The sequence below is a fragment of the Amblyraja radiata genome, chromosome 1, assembly GCF_010909765.2.
Source record: "Amblyraja radiata isolate CabotCenter1 chromosome 1, sAmbRad1.1.pri, whole genome shotgun sequence".
Lineage (NCBI taxonomy): Eukaryota > Metazoa > Chordata > Chondrichthyes > Rajiformes > Rajidae > Amblyraja > Amblyraja radiata.
The window spans coordinates 122221906-122237644 of record NC_045956.1 but is presented as its reverse complement, the minus strand read 5'-3'; the positions used below and the strand labels follow the sequence as shown (position 1 = coordinate 122237644).

Below are 15739 nucleotides of genomic sequence, written 5' to 3'. Positions count from 1 at the left end.
CCCGGTCAAGTCTAGGTTTTTCATCCAAAGAGAGTACGTCTTGAAGTAGTTGAGCCGTGAAATCTCGAAGATTTCGGCCAAGTTCTTTGCCTTCTTTCACTCCAACAATCCTTAGGTTCTGATGTTTAGAGCGCCCTTCCAAATCAAGACATTTTTCTGTTACTTTGGCTAGTAACCCGGAGATACGTTCCACCTCAGCCGTCAGCCTGTGTGTTGCCTTGACATTTGAAGCCACAGTAGTTTCCAATTCCCGAATAGCCTCGCTTTGTTTTATGGTGACTGTTAAGCAAGGATAGGTTCCAACTTACGGCTGATGTCGGTTTCAAGCCTGTGGATTTCCCCTTTCAGGTCGGAATTCACCTCCTCTATACGGGCATCAATCTTGTCAATCTTGCCACAGATTTCTGCCTTCGCAGCCGAAAGCTCCTGACACAGTGCTGAATGGATCTCCTGCACCAAACCTGGAGTTTGCCATGCTGCTTCCTCTCGGTGTGCCATACTCGAGGTCGAGGCTTCTTCTTGGCCTTCAGTAACTTTCGGTTGATGTTTCGGGCGTTTAGGCAGACGCCTACCTTTCATTTATTAAAAGTACGGGGTTGCGTTCTGATGACGTCACTTACGCGACTGCTGAACGTCTGCCGGTGAGTATTTTTAGATCTGTCCGGTTTGGATTTTCAGTAGTTTTTCGGCGTTTTAACAGTGCGGAGGTGAATAATGCGTGCCCTAAGCCACCATAGCGCCACCGGAAGTCTAAATAATTATATTAATAAAGTAATGTAAAGCAATACTGAGATTAAATGACAGTGTGGAATACACAAATATTTCTCCTCAAGAAAAAAACTCAGGAATTGGCAGGATTGAGCTAGAACAGTTAATGATAACTCCATTGAACTTCTGTGTGCTTTTGTCCTTTGCTTCCTCCATCACCTAGTTGGACGAGACTGCTCTCTCTTGGTTTCATTAATATCTATAATTGTAGCCAGATTCGGCTCTGTAATGATCTCTTTTCCTGCCATGATATTGTTCATTCCAGAGTCGTCAAATCTCTTCAATCTCCTCCTCTTCTTCCTTTACAAGTGTCTTGTGGTTTGATTAACAGCAAACAATGTGAGATTACACATATACACTGATGACACTACACATCTATCTCATCTAAGTATATTTTGTTTGTCACACTGCTTGATCGATACGCTATGCTTGATGAGCTGAAAATTTGGGATTGAATATTGGGAAGATATAAGCCAACGTGTTTCTTCTCTAACACCTACTTAATCCCTCTCCCCTGCATCCCTCTCCCCATACTCTGTAACTAAATTACAACATTTGCAACTTTGGCCTCTAACCTCAGTTTTTTGCATTATCCAGTCAGAGAATGAACCAGGGAGTTGCTAATGGAATGGTCCCTTCAAAATGCTGAATTGCTAGGGGTTGCCCAAATTCCAGAAAATGTAAAAGGGGAAAAAAAAGAGCATTATGGAACTAAGCCTCATGACAGAATCTGAAACATGATAATCCATGTTGATATTCCGATGCAGTAGTGAGGAATTGAAAGGAGGGATTAGGTGGGATATTAATCAAATGTCTATGTTATTTTGGGCTATTTACCATCTTAAATGATATTAAAAATAATGCTGATGCTGGAAATCTCAACCAAAAACAGAAAATGCTGGAAACACGGGAAAGTTACCTGTAGAAGGAGAAAATTAGAATTTGTTTCAGGTGAAGCATAGACTTGGAGACCATTTTGCCGAACACGCGCTCTGTCCGCCAAGGCTTGCTGGAGCTCCCAGTTGAAGGGTCTCAACCCGCAGCGTTGTCCATTCCTTCTCTCCAGAGATGCTGCCTGTCCCACTGAGTTACTCAAGCTTTTAGTGTCTATTCACAGTTGACCTTTTATAACTCCCCATCCCATTCCCCTTCTGACCTTCCTGCTCTGGGCCTTCTCCATTGCCAAAGTGAGAACAACATCTCATATCTCACCTGGGTGGCTTGCAACCCAATGACTTGAACACTGAATTGTTCAATTTCAAGTAGCACCTGCTCCACCCCCCTCTCCCCAACAACCCCTCCCTTTCCTGTTTCCCCACCCCATGCCTACCCATCCCTTTCATCATCCCGTCACCTTGCTGCTTTTTCTCCTTGGCACTCCTCTCCCATCCCCATGTCCCATATTTATTTTTATCCCCATCTTTCCCCTCCCACTTCCATCATATCCCTCACTCCAGCTTTACACTTCACTGCTCCACTTCTTTCCATATTACACCCTTTTGTATCTTTTCCACCTCCAGCCATTTTCACTATCTCCATCCATCTGCCAATTACCCACCTCATCCATATCCACATATAATTTGTCTGGGTTTGCTTCACTCCACCTATCTTTTCCAGCTTTCTCTCCCCTGTTCCATATGTCTGAAGCAAGCTTGACGGAAAATGTTGTCTCTCCATTCCCTCCACAAATGCTGACTAACTGAGTTCCACCAACAGTTTGTGTTTTGCTTACCATTAAGCATTTCATTTCTTTAGTGTAGAAGACAGAGCTTTCCATAAGTTAAGGTAATGTCCAATTCACCTCTAACCTACTGAAGACATTGGACGTTGTCTACAGACCTGATACGTTACTATGCGCTACAATACTGAGAGCAATATTCTGCATTTTGTATATTTGCATTTGCTCTAACCATTGTACTTTAGTTTAATTTAATTTTATTTATGTATAGTATATCTGATCTGTTTGGCAAGCATACAGAACAAAGCTTTCCATTGTACCTCGGTTCACGTGACAATAATAAACCTGAACCTAACCTAACCCTAACAGGGGCAGAAAAATCTGGAGTGACTCAGCGGGACAGGCAGCATATCTGGAGAGAAGGAATGGGTGATATTTCGGGTCAATACCCTTCTACAGACAAAGTAATGGGAAAGGGAAACTGTCACAGTCTGCCCTCTCCTCATTCTCATCCACTTCACCTCCCAGTACTTTTCCACCGGTCCCTCCTTCTCCTCACCTGCCTGCCTGCCACTCCCCTCTCATCAGCCCAACTCTCCTCACCTGTTGCACTCAGTTGCCGCTGATCACCAATTAACCCGGTATATAGACTCTCCTCACCGTTCACACAGTGCCAGATTGTTCTCAGCATTCATGCAAGACTCTCCAGCGATTTCCCGACTTCCTGCCTGGCTTCGACTCTCCTTTCGTCTGTCCCTCGCTGGTTTGTTTGCATCGTGTGTTGGATCTCCTGGTTACCGGACCTTCCGCTACCCCGACTACGTCTCCTGACTGCCCCTCTTCGGAACCCTCGCTCAATCCTGAGCCTCTGTGTGAGTACGGTGTACCCATTCCTGTGTTACTACTCTGTGTTACAGTATCGTAATAAAGTTCGTTACCAACTATACCTGCCTGATTCTGTGCTGCTATTGGGTCCAAGCTATACCTGTTACAGTACAATCTGGCCAACAATGGACTCAGCGCACACAACGTCTCCGTCAAACCGCTTCGAGAGGATTGAGCACACGCTCCTGCAGCACGAAGCTATGCTCACTGCCTCCAACTCCGAGGTTCGACAGGCTGTGTCAAACCAGGAGCAAGCATTGGTTGCACTAGCCACCCAGGTCCAACAGCTGACGACCACCCTCGCCCAGGCTACACCCCATGCTTCGCCTCCGGCTCCGACAGCACCAGCTCCCGGTCCGCCAGGACCATCACCTGAACCCCGGAGCGCTACGCTGGAGACCCGGAGGGATGCAACCCATTCATCACGAACTGTTCCATTCTCTTCGCCCTACAGCCCTACACCTTCGCCCAGGAAGCGGCGAGAGTGGCGTTTACCATTAATCACCTGACTGGCAGAGCTCGGCTGTGGGCAACGGCTGAATGGGAGCGACGCACGCCAGCTTGCTCCTCTTTCCAGGCCTTCGCCGCGGAGCTTCGCAAGGTGTTCGGTGAGGTTTCGATGGGTCCGGACGCTGCGGGAGGTCTGCTGGGGTTGAGCCAGGGGAACCAGAGCGTCGCTGACTTCGCCATCGACTTTCGCACCAGGGCCCGTCAGAGTTATTGGAACGCCCTGGCCCGGTGTGACGCTTTCTTGCTGGGCTTGAATGACTATATCAAGGATGAGTTGGTGTCCCACGACCTTCCTTCTTCTCTGGATGGGCTTATCGAGCTAACGACCCGTCTGGACCAACGCATCCTGGCGAGACGTCGGGAGAGGCGACAGGGACAGGCGGACCGCCAGCTATCCACCCAAGCTTGTTTTCCTCCGGAGACTGGACTACCCTCGTCGGGGCAACCGTCGAGGCAACCCGAACCCATGCAGGTGGGTCACACCAGTCTCACCCCCGAGGAACGGGAACGGGAACGTCGGCGTCGGGGGAACCTCTGTCTCTACTGTGGCCTGGCGGGTCATTACATCTCCAAGTGTCCAGTAAAAGGCCAGACTCACCAGTAGCGGAGGAATTACTGGCGAGTCGAACCTCTGAACTTTCCTCTGCCCGACGCCCTCTTTGTCATGCCCGTCTGCTGTTGTCTGATGGTTCTCACACCCTCGCCACCTTCATAGACTCTGGTTGTGACATTAATCTTATGGACAAGGAACTAGCCCGCCAGCTTGGCATCAGTTGTGTTCCCCTGCCTGAACCTGTTCCCGCCAACGCCCTCGACAGCCATCTCCTGGGGACTGTTTCTCACCAGACGGTCCCAGTGCGCATGCTCCTGTCTGGTAATCACCATGAGACCATCCAGTTCCACATCCTGCAGTCTCCCCGTCTTCCCCTCATCCTGGGTTACCCCTGGCTTCGGCAACACAACCCCAACATCGACTGGAGGACGGGGGTCATCTTGGGTTGGAGCCCTTCCTGCCACCAAGTGTGCCTGAAGCAAGCCTCAGCTCCTCAATGGGCCACCTGCTCCAGTTCTGCTCCAGATCTGACGGGGGTCCCAGCCGAGTACCATGACTTTGGGGAGGTTTTTAGCAAGTCTAGGGCCACCTCCCTTCCTCCTCATCGGCCCTATGACTGCGCCATAGACCTCCTGCCTGGTTCCGCTCCTCCTAGGGGTCGCCTTTACTCCCTGTCCGCCCCTGAGAGAGGCGCCATGGAGAAATACATAAACGACTCCTTGGCTGCTGGTCTCATCCGTTCCTCCTCGTCTCCTGCTGGGGCTGGGTTCTTCTTCGTGGAGAAGAAGGACAAATCTCTGCGTCCCTGCATAGATTACCGGGGGCTCAACGGCATCACGGTGAAGAATTGCTACCCTCTCCCACTCATCTCCTCTGCTTTCGAGCTCCTGGAGGGGGCCACCATCTTTTCGAAGTTGGATCTACGCAACGCCTACCACTTGGTCCGCATCAAAGAGGGAGATGAGTGGAAGACACTCCCACGGGTCATTATGAATACCTGGTGATGCCCTTTGGCCTCACCAATGCCCCGGCCGTCTTCCAGGCTTTGGTCAATGATGTTCTCAGAGACATGTTGAACAAGTACGTGTTCGGCTATATTGATGACATCCTCATCTTTTCACGGACCAAGGAGGAACACGTACACCACGTCCAGGCAGTTCTACATCGGCTCCTGGAGAACTCGCTCTTCGTTAAAGCTGAGAAGTGCGAGTTTCACTCCCCATCAGTCTCCTTCTTAGGATACATCGTTGGCCAAGGGAACATCAAGATGGACCCCGCCAAGGTCTCTGCTGTCACCACCTGGCCTGTTCCTGACTCCCGCAAGCAGCTCCAAAGGTTCCTGGGGTTCGCCAATATTTACCGACGGTTCATCCGTGGCTACAGCACTGTGGCCGCACCCCTCACGGCACTCACCTCCTCCAAGGTTCCGTTCCGGTGGTCTGCCGTGGCCGACGAAGCTTTTCAGACACTCAAGACACGGTTTACATCGGCTCCCATCCTCCAAGTTCCAGACTCAGAGAGACGGTTCGTGGTGGAGGTGGACGCCTCCGACGTGGGGGTGGGAGCTGTTCTGTCCCAGCGGGCTGCCGGGGACCAGAAGCTCCATCCATGCGCCTTCTTCTCCCGACACCTGACCCCTGCTGAGAGGAATTATGACATTGGCAACCGAGAACTGTTGGCGGTTAAGTTGGCGTTGGAGGAATGGCGTTACTGGCTGGAGGGAACCGAGCAGCCTTTCTTGGTTTGGACTGACCACAAGAACCCTGAATACCTCCAGTCAGCCAAGAGGCTCAACTCTCGTCAGGCCCGCTGGTCTCTCTTCCTCACCCGCTTCAACTTCTCCCTCTCCTACCGACCTGGGTCCCGCAACGTGAAGCCCGATGCCCTCTCTCGACAGTTCTTGGCGAAGGAGGAGCCTGCCTCTGGCCCCAACACCATCCTCCCGTCCTCGCACAGGGTTGCCTCCCTCACCTGGGAAGTGGAGGAGAGGGTCAAGGCGGCCTTGGACCCAGCGCATGCCCTCCTGATCGCCTGTTTGTGGTTTCTGCCCTGCGGTCCGACGTCCTTCAGTGGGCCCACAGCTCTCGACTCACCTGTCATCCCGGCATTCAGCGGACCAAGGAGATGGTGCTACGGAGGTTCTGGTGGGCATCGCTGGAGGGGGACACTCGAGACACTTCACCTTGAACCTATGTCCTCTGGTACTCAATTCCCCTACTCTGGGCAAGAGACTCTGTGCATTTACCTGATCTATTCCTCTCATGATTTTGTATACCTCTTTAAGATCACCCTTCATTCTACTGTGCTCCAAGGAATAGAGACCCAGCCTACTCAACCTCTCCTGATAGCTCATACCCTCTAGTCCTGGCAACATCCTCATAAATCTTCTCAGAACCCTTTCAAGCTTGACAATATATTTCCTATAACATGGTGCCCAGAACTGAACTCAATATTCTAAATGCGGTCTCACCAACATCTTATACAACTGCAACATGACCTCCCAACTTCTATACTCTGACTGATGAAGGGCAATGTACCAAAAGCTTTTTTGAACACTTTATCTACCTGCGACTCGACGTTCAAGGAACCATGCGCCTGCACTCCTAGTTCACTCCGCTCTACAACACTCCCCAGTGGCCTAACATTCACTGTGTGGGTCCTGCCCTTGTTAGACATCCCAAAATGCAACATCTCACTTGATATATTAAATTCTATCAACCATTCCACAGCCCACCTGGCCAATCAATGCAGATCCTGGTGCAATCTTTCACAACTATCTTCACTATCTGTAAAACCACCTATTTTTGTAACATCAGCAAATTTGCTAATCTTGCCCTGTATGTTCTCATCCAAATCATTGATGTAGATCAGGGGTCTCCAAACTATGGCCCGTGGACCACATTTGGCCCGCCACGAGATTTTATCCGGCCCGCAGTAAGCTCCATGAGGCGGGCTATTTAACAGGTTCTGAGGTAGCACAGCTTTCGAGATACAGCGCGGAAACAGGCCCTTCGGCCCATCGAAATGATGCCCGTACGCACTACCACTATCCTACATGCACTCGGGACAAATTCAATTAACCTGCAAACGTGTAGTGTGGGAGGAAACCAGAGCACCCGGAGAGAACCCACGCAGGTACAAACTCCGTACAGACAGCACCCGTGGTAGGGATGGAACCCAGGTCTCTAGTGCTGTGAGGCAGCGACTCTACTGCTGCTCCTGTGTTGCAAAGGCACGTGGTAGCTTGGGGTGGGGAGTGGAGCGAGGGGGAGGGGGAGGAGGGGAACTGGTTGGCGGCAGGGTCGGCCAGGGTCGGTGTGTAGCAGTCTCCCCCCGTGAGGGTGACCCATGAACAGCTCCCGTTCCGGGGCTGCCACACTGACATGGACCCTTTGACCGGGTCTCCGCCGACGCGTGCTGGTGCGGCCAGGGGAATCCACTCCTGCCCTTCTTTTTCTCTTTCTCTCTCTCCCTCTCTCTCTCCGTCTCTCTGTATCTCCCACCTCTGTCTCTTTCTCCCCCTCTGTCTCTCTCTCCATCTCTCTTTCTCCCCCCCTCTCTCTCTTCCCCCCCCCCCCTCTCTCTCTCTCTCTCTCCCCCCTCCCTCTCTCTCCCTCCTGTGGATCGGCTCCCTCCCCCGGTGGATCGGTAGCCGGCTCTGTGTGTGTGTATATATGTGCCCGATGGGTGAGCATAATGCATGCGTGGGTCCTTGTTAATATGCCTGAGGGGTGATCACAGTGTATGTGTATATGTGTGAGGGAGAGAGATAGAGAGATTGTGTGCGAGCCTGTGTGTGGCTCGGTCTGTCTGTGAGTCCATGTGTGAGTTTCTATGTGTGTGTGTCAGTGTGTGTGTCAGTGTATGTGTGCGTATGTGTCATTTCTTTATTTTTTCCTACTGCCCGCAAAAATGTGCCAAATATATAATGTGGCCCTCATGCTGAAAATATGAGGCCCCTGATGGAGATGACAAACAGTAACGGGCCCAGCACCAAACCCTGAGGCACACCACTAGTCATATGCCTCCAAGCAACCTTCCACCATCACCCTCTGCTTCCTTCCATGGAGCCAATTTGCTATCCATTCAGCTATCTCTCCTTGGATCCCATCTAACCGTGCATCTTCTGCGGTTGCAGGGGAAGGTACCTGGAGAGGGGGTGGTTTAAGTGGGAAGGGATGAGTTACCAGGGAGTTGTGGAGGGACCATTCTCTGTGGAAGACAGAAAGGGGTGGAGATGATTGATGTAACTAGTGCTGGGATCCCGTTGCAACAATCTCAGAGGGTTATGTGTTGTATGCAACGGCTGATGGGGTGAAAGGTAAGGACTAGGGGGACTATCTCTGCTATGACTAGGTGGAGGGGCAGAGCTGCAGGGTATGTAGGAGACCCAAGTGAGGGCCTCATCTATGATGGGAGAGGGGAACCCTGTTCCCTAAAGAATGAGGACATCCCGGATGTCCTGATTTGGAACACCTCATCTTGGGCCAAAAGGTGCATGGACGGAAGAATTGGGAGTAGGGGATAATCTTTGCAGGAAGCAGGGTTGTAAGAAGTGTAAACCTAAGAGAGATACAAAAAGCTGGAGTAACTCAGCGGGACAGGCAGCATCTCAGGAGAGAAGGAATGGGTGACGTTTCGGCTCGAGACCCTTCTTCAAACCTAAAAGACTTCATTGCGAATGCTGAATACAAAACGTTAAAGTGGAAGAAGTGCCAGTGAATTGTTGGTTCACACGGAGGGACTATTTGGATCTATGGAACTTTCAGTTCAACAAATCTTTATTAATTCTGGTGAAAACGTTTTGATTTGTAAACTCTCTCTGTCTCCACTGTCGCTACTTCATCAGTTGCGCGTGTCCAGTATTATCCGCTTTGTTTATATCAAAAGCAAACTGCTGATTTGACACTAGTTAGCTCATGGTGCGCCCTTGTTCCTGCGTTGTGACAGGTGATGATTAATTGCAAGAGCGCTCACTACATCACTAACCTTCGTGTGGACTCGGCTCGCTTCACTCTCAGCGGATCATCGCAGCCGCTCCGCCGAGCTGCCAAAAGGGCGAGCATCGCCGTGAAACCCCGACCAGCCGCATCGAACCCAAGCCCGTTGTGTTGCCCAACCAAGGGACGCGGGGGTGGCGACCAGAAACCGGGGTCTGCCGCCAGCAATGGGCCGAGTGCAGGACGTTCACATGACAACGGCCTCCACAGCCGCCATGTTGAGAGAGGCGGACGGAGGCAGAGAGAAGGCGTTGGGTTGGCTGCCGCCGCCCGCCCACCCGCGCACCAATGGGCGGCTTCAATGTTGACGGGGTGCAGGGAAAGTGCCAGACGGTGCAGACAGAGCAAAGATACCAGAGAGTCTGTGTGGTGGCGCTGCCTCGGCTATGAATCCAATCCGGACTCTGCTGACACGAATGTTTGGGCTTGTGAAACATCATGTGGGCACCGATCAGTTGGGGAACAAGTATTATTACGTGCCCCAGCAGAAGACATGGACGGGTGAGTGGACGTTGACACTTGTCATAAGGAAGAGGAGTAGAATTAGGCCATTCGGCCCATCAAATCTACTCCGCCATTCAACCATGGCTGATCTATCTCTCCCTCATGTCTCCTCCCCATAACCTCTGACATCTGTACTAATCAAAAATCACATTGTGGGTGCCGCCTCTCCCCGAGACATTGGGCTGGAGGAGAAAAAGTGAGTGTGTCGCCCCAATACAGCGTTGTGACAGCCGGCGTGAAGTTGCTTGTAATGTTCATCATCTCGGTTTCTGGTAAGGATATTATGGCCACCAGGCAAGAACCGATGATGTTTGAACTGACAAGCTGACGTCCTTGAATTTTACTTCGGCAAACCCGAGATTATCAAGCGAGTTTTAATTGTCATATGTAACGAAACTGAACCATTAAATTCTTACTTGCAGCAGCACAACAGGTTTGTAAACACAGTACTCAATGGATAACATAACAAACAAACAAAAAAGTTCAATAAATTTAAAAAAAAAAGTATAGTACAGATCAAAGCAAAACCAAAGTCTTAAGTGCAACCAAGACAGTTTGGAGTTTAGTTGTTCATCGTGTTCATTATCTGATGATTGTTGGGAAGAAACTCTTTCTAAACCTGGACTTCACAGTTTTCAGATTCCTATGCAGTAAACCTTCACGATTACGGACCTCTAAATAACGGATTTCAGTTATAGCGGACCGAGGCGTCCATATTTGGTAGTGGTTGGTGGGCGGCACGTAATGCAGCATTGGGCAGTGGAAAAGCTGGAGGCAGGGAGAGAGCAAGCAGTAAAATACTCTCAAGAACATTGCATTGGGCATAGGTGTGCAGCATCTGCCACAAAGTGAGGTCCTGGGGTGTTGCATGCAGACGCAGCGTGCGCCACTGCATCTGTGTCACCCTGACAACGTGTGCCTCAGTCGCCTGGTAATGGCGCGAGGCTACTGTTGCACCGCCCCCACTCCCGCCAACTTACCTATTGAGCTGGCGCCACATGGCGTGCTTCCGGGTTGCAGGAGTGCAGAGAGAGAGAGCGACGTGAAGGTAGTTTGACTACCAGGCCCATCACATGTGGGGCCAGAGTCTGCGGAAGTCACGGGGAAGTGTGAATTCCCGCTACTTTAACCCTCCTCCTCTTACTGCGCCATGTTTCTTCCCACCCGGCCTTGGGTTAAACTAGTTATTATTTACCCCCCTTACTCTGTTATCACAATCACAATCACAATAATACTTTATTAGCCAAGTATGTTTTGCAACATAGAGGAATTTAATTTGCCAAGTCAATCATCCAAATAAAAAGCAACAGAACACACAAAACACATTTTAACATAAACATCCATCACAGTGACCCTCCACACACCTCACTGTGATGGTAGGCGAAAAAAAGTTCAATCTCTTTCCTTTGCTCTCCCGCGGTCGGGGGCCTCGTGCCCTCCGTTGATGGGATGATCTTGACTTCCGTAGCTGGCCGTGGGCCCTCCCCGTCGAGGTGATCAGCTCCTGCATCGGGGGTAGGTCAGCTCCCCCGCACCGGACAATCGAACTCGGCATCGGGGCTGGTTGAACCTTCCGCGACATTGGAGCTCCTGACATCCACAGCCTCTCACGAGACCCTGAGCTCCCAATGTAAAGTCTGCAGGCCACGTTTGAAGCGATCCCAGGCAAGGGATCGACTCAGATGTTAAGTCCACGCCTCCGCCGTGGGGCCCGAGGTCAGTCCGAGGAGGCCTCCAGCTCCATCGATGGTAGGCCGCAGAGCGACCGGAGAATGCGAATGGAAAATTAATCGCATCTCCGGTAAGGTAAGAAAGTGAAAATAAAAGTTTCCCCCACCCCCCACATAAAACAAACTGGAGAACATTTACACAGACTTTTAACACACACTAAAAATGTTTTTTAAAAAAGACAAAAAAGCAAACAGGCCAATCCTGCAGCGCCCCTGATGGTATAGTGGACAATCAACCATAGTGGACAATCAACAATAACGGACACCATTCCTTCCCCCTTGTGGTCCATTATAGCAAGGGTTTACTGTCCCATCTTCCCGATGACAGGGATGAATTGTGAGTGTTCATGATAATGCTGGCTGTCTTTTTGGGACAGCGTCTCCTGTAGATTCCCTCGTGGTTGGGGAGGTCAGCATTCATGATGGACTGGGTAGTGTTCATCATTTTGTTGGAATCTCCTTTGTTCCTGGGCATTTGAGTTGCTGAACTAGGCTGTAATGCAACCAGTGAATATGCTCTCTACTGTATACCTGGAGATGTTCCAGAGAGTATTCGTCGAGATAGTGAATCTCTTCAATCTTCTGATGAAAAAGAGCCGTTGATTGGCTTTCTTTATGAATGCATGAGTATGCTGTGTCGAGGTTATCTGCTCTGTTTGGCTCATTGTAATTGCTTCCGATGAGATGCATGGACAAGTCTGAGTTGCACAGAGCATCCCAATTTTACAATGGACAGTGTGCTCCAGGCACATGATATCAACCTGTCAAGTCTGTGCCCATCATATTCTCCGTTTCCAGTGTAAAAGCAGTGTAATTTGCTCCAAGTAGGAATGAAATTTGAAAGCTTCCACCTTAGCAACCTCAAGAACCATTCAGGCATCGTTCAGAACAAATAGATTTCTATCATCAAGTTTCATACAAAGTTTATCTTGCAGTCAATGTAAGTTCTGCTGGATGCTTTTTTTTAGTCAGTGATGAGTGGAGTGCACACTTCAAAGGCTGTGTTCTGTGGCCAACTCAAGGATTGCATGTGAATTAGTGAAGGCCCAAAGTTTTGATATGATAAGCACTTCAACTCCCCCTCCCATTCCCAATCCGACCTCTCTGTCCTGGGTCTCCTCCATTGCCAGAGTGAGCAACAGCGGAAATTGGAGGAACAGCACCTCATATTCCGTCTGGGGTCCTTGCGTCCTTATGGCATTAACATTGAATTCTCCCAATTTGGCTAGCCCGTGCTGTCCCCTCCCCTTCCTTAACCCTCTAGCTGTCTCCTCCCACCCTCCCATCCGCCCGCCCTCGGGCTCCTCCTCCTCCTCCCCTTTTCCTTCTTTCTTTCCCCACCCCCCATCAGTCTGAAGAAGGGTTTCGGCCCGAAACGTCGCCTATTTCCTTCGCTCCATAGATGCTGCTGCACCCGCTGAGTTTCCCCAGCAATTGTGTGTACCTTTGATATGATAAGTTGTCATTGACAACATGATTCAAGAAATTCAGTCGTCTTATTGTCATCTACAAAAAATCGACACCTGTTCAGCTTGGAGTAACAGGCCAAAGCTGGTGCAATTCTTGCAGAGAGTCCAGGATGAGATAATCAGGAAGCAATGTGTGCCGTAAACTTCATCTGGCCAAACAGTTTTTACGCACTCGCAGGAAGGTTTGCTGCTTATGCATGAGACACCCTTCCCAGATTCCTGCCACTGATTGGCTAAATCAAAAATGTTGAGTGATCTTATGGTTATGAAAAATAGTAATTGCTGTAATGTGGTAAATACTGCAGCCATTGTGCCCACAATAACCAGATAATTTGTTTTAATTGTGTTAGTTTAATGATAAATATTAGCCTGTTCTCTTTTTTTGTTAGTGTCATAGGATCTTGAACACCCATCAAGAGGGCAGATGGGGATCAGTTTGGTGTTTCATTCAAAATACATCACTGGACAGTATTTAGGAGGTATGCACTCTACATATCTTTGACAAAAAAAACATAAAAACAACAAACTATGCACTGCATGTAGGCTAGGTTTCTCATGAAACTTGCTGACATTTTTTGATAACATTTACATTTTTTCTAATCAAAGGGTCCAGACATTGTAAAGGAAATAAATGTATTTAATTTATTTATCATTTTTCATGACCTCAGGATTTTAATCCTGTCTGAACCAAGTGATCAATCCATACTTTATTCTATAGTTCCTCATACGGCATCCTTTTACACCAAGGCTTTACAGTTTCTCAACAAATTCTTAAATAATTGAATACATAATGAATACTTTTTATATTCTCAAAGAGTGTGTTGCTAGTATTATTACATCGTGAGTAATAATGTTGTGACAAGGAATGGAGGGGAATATTTTTCAGTAATTATTTAATTGCAGCATTCGTTTTGTCCAGGATTGAAATGGTAGAAGAGTAATGAACCTGAGTACTGTTTCACTGCAGCAGACTGGCCAGGAGATGGCAGATTTTTTTAATCCAAAACCACATTAAAAAGTATGTACAGTCATGTACAAACGAAGACAAAATATTAGATGCTGGGAATTGGAAGCATATTAGAAAAAGCTGGTTATTTCCTTTTAAGATAGCTTTTCATCATTTTACACTGCTGCAGATCTTCTGGCTGGTGTGCCACAGCAACGCTGCTGGATAGAATGTTTCAAATTCATACCGAACTGTTAACAAAGAACAAAGAACATTTATTGTCACATACACCAAATGGTGTAGTGAAATATGTCTTGCCATGCAGCACACAGATAAAGATTAGACATAACATTAAAGACATTTAACAATAAACATAAAAACATCCCCCCCACAATGGTTCCTACTGTGGGGGAAGGCACAATGTCCAGTCCCCATCCCCAGTTCACCCATAGTCGGGCCTATTGAGGCCTCCACAGTCGCCTCTACGGAGGCCCGATGTTCCAGGCCGTTCTCGCCGGGTGATGGTGCTCTGGCGTCGGGAGAACCCTCTCAGCGGCTTGGGACATCTGGAACAGCCGCTTCCCTTACCGGAGACCGCGGCTTCCGAAGCCAACAGGCCGCGCTCGATGGAGCTTCACCACTGACGATCTCGTCGCGAGATCCCAGGCTCCCGATGAAAAGTTCAGCGCCGCCGCCATGTAACATCCCTGCAGTAATCACTTACCATTGTCTCTTAAGAACGCGGGCTGCTACTTTGACTGCGGCAGGCCACTGCTGAGAACTGTTCTGGAAATTGACAAGCTTTCTCTTCTATTGATGCTTGGACAACAGTACACTGTCAAACAGCTACTGATACTTCACACGCATCAAAGCAAGGCATTGACCACTGGATAATTCTGATTCTGTACCATTGTAACCAGGTAGTGGAGATCATGAAATAAATGTTTATATTAATTGGTTCTCATCAAACAATTCATTACAATGTCGTGGAGGGCTGGTTGCCGTATTGAGTGATTTTGTATATTTTCTGACGTGGACAATGTCACCTTATGGATGCCTGTAAAAATGGAATCCATTTGTAAAGTGGAAATTCCAGACGTTGTGGAATAGCTAGGGGGGATTAGTCACTGATTCACCTGCCACATGATACCCAGCCTGTGTTAAGATATACTGCAGGGAAATAAGCTCTTTGATCAACCGGGTCCATGCTGACCATCGATACATTTATACTATCCATTTATACTAAATAGTATCCATTTATACTAATCTAATTTAGCACTTTTCTTTGATTTGCCTTTTCTTTGATTTAATAATTAAGATTATTTCTGCCCTCATCCTTTTTTCCATTAGATCAATCTTGCTTATTACCATTCCATCATAGGTTTCCACAATCTCATTTCTTGCCTTTGTATTTGCTCAAAAGCTGCTTCCAGCTCTGATGTAAGGTTATTGACATGACATATTTAACTGCTTCCTGCTACTTTTTCAATGTTTTCTGTTTTGTTTTAAATTATTTATAAATCATATAAATCTGGTACATTTAAGCCAGAGTTTGCCTAATTTGTCTACATTTGAAAATAGACAATAACAGAAGTTACAGAGCCAGCAATCATGTGAAAAAAATGATAGATGTAGCGAGCCCAAACTTCGTGATCAAACGGTTACTTTATTCGGTGAGATAAGTTTAACATATAAA

The 15739-nt window shown here is 48.5% G+C and overlaps 2 protein-coding genes across 5 annotated transcripts in view; one reads left to right on the top strand and one right to left on the bottom strand.

Annotated features, from left to right (window-relative positions):
- The window catches only part of ercc8 (ERCC excision repair 8, CSA ubiquitin ligase complex subunit), a 51808-nt gene extending 42180 nt beyond the window's left edge, over positions 1-9628 (bottom strand). Inside the window, exon 1 of one of the 2 annotated variants that reach the window (XM_033030059.1) lies at positions 9384-9628. In XM_033030059.1, coding sequence (XP_032885950.1) covers positions 9384-9460 — 77 coding nt within the window. In that variant the 5' untranslated portion in view covers positions 9461-9628. The remainder of the gene's footprint in view (positions 1-9383) is intronic. The other variant, XM_033030065.1, reaches the window with a different exon arrangement.
- A 72-nt stretch (positions 9629-9700) lies between these two features.
- The window catches only part of ndufaf2 (NADH:ubiquinone oxidoreductase complex assembly factor 2), a 93258-nt gene continuing 87219 nt past the window's right edge, over positions 9701-15739 (top strand). The window contains exons 1-2 of one of the 3 annotated variants that reach the window (XM_033030078.1): positions 9782-9895; positions 13487-13576. In XM_033030078.1, coding sequence (XP_032885969.1) covers positions 13522-13576 — 55 coding nt within the window. In that variant the 5' untranslated portion in view covers positions 9782-9895; positions 13487-13521. Of the gene's footprint in view, positions 9896-13486; positions 13577-15739 lie in introns of all 3 variants that reach the window. The other 2 variants (XM_033030082.1, XM_033030072.1) reach the window with 2 other exon arrangements.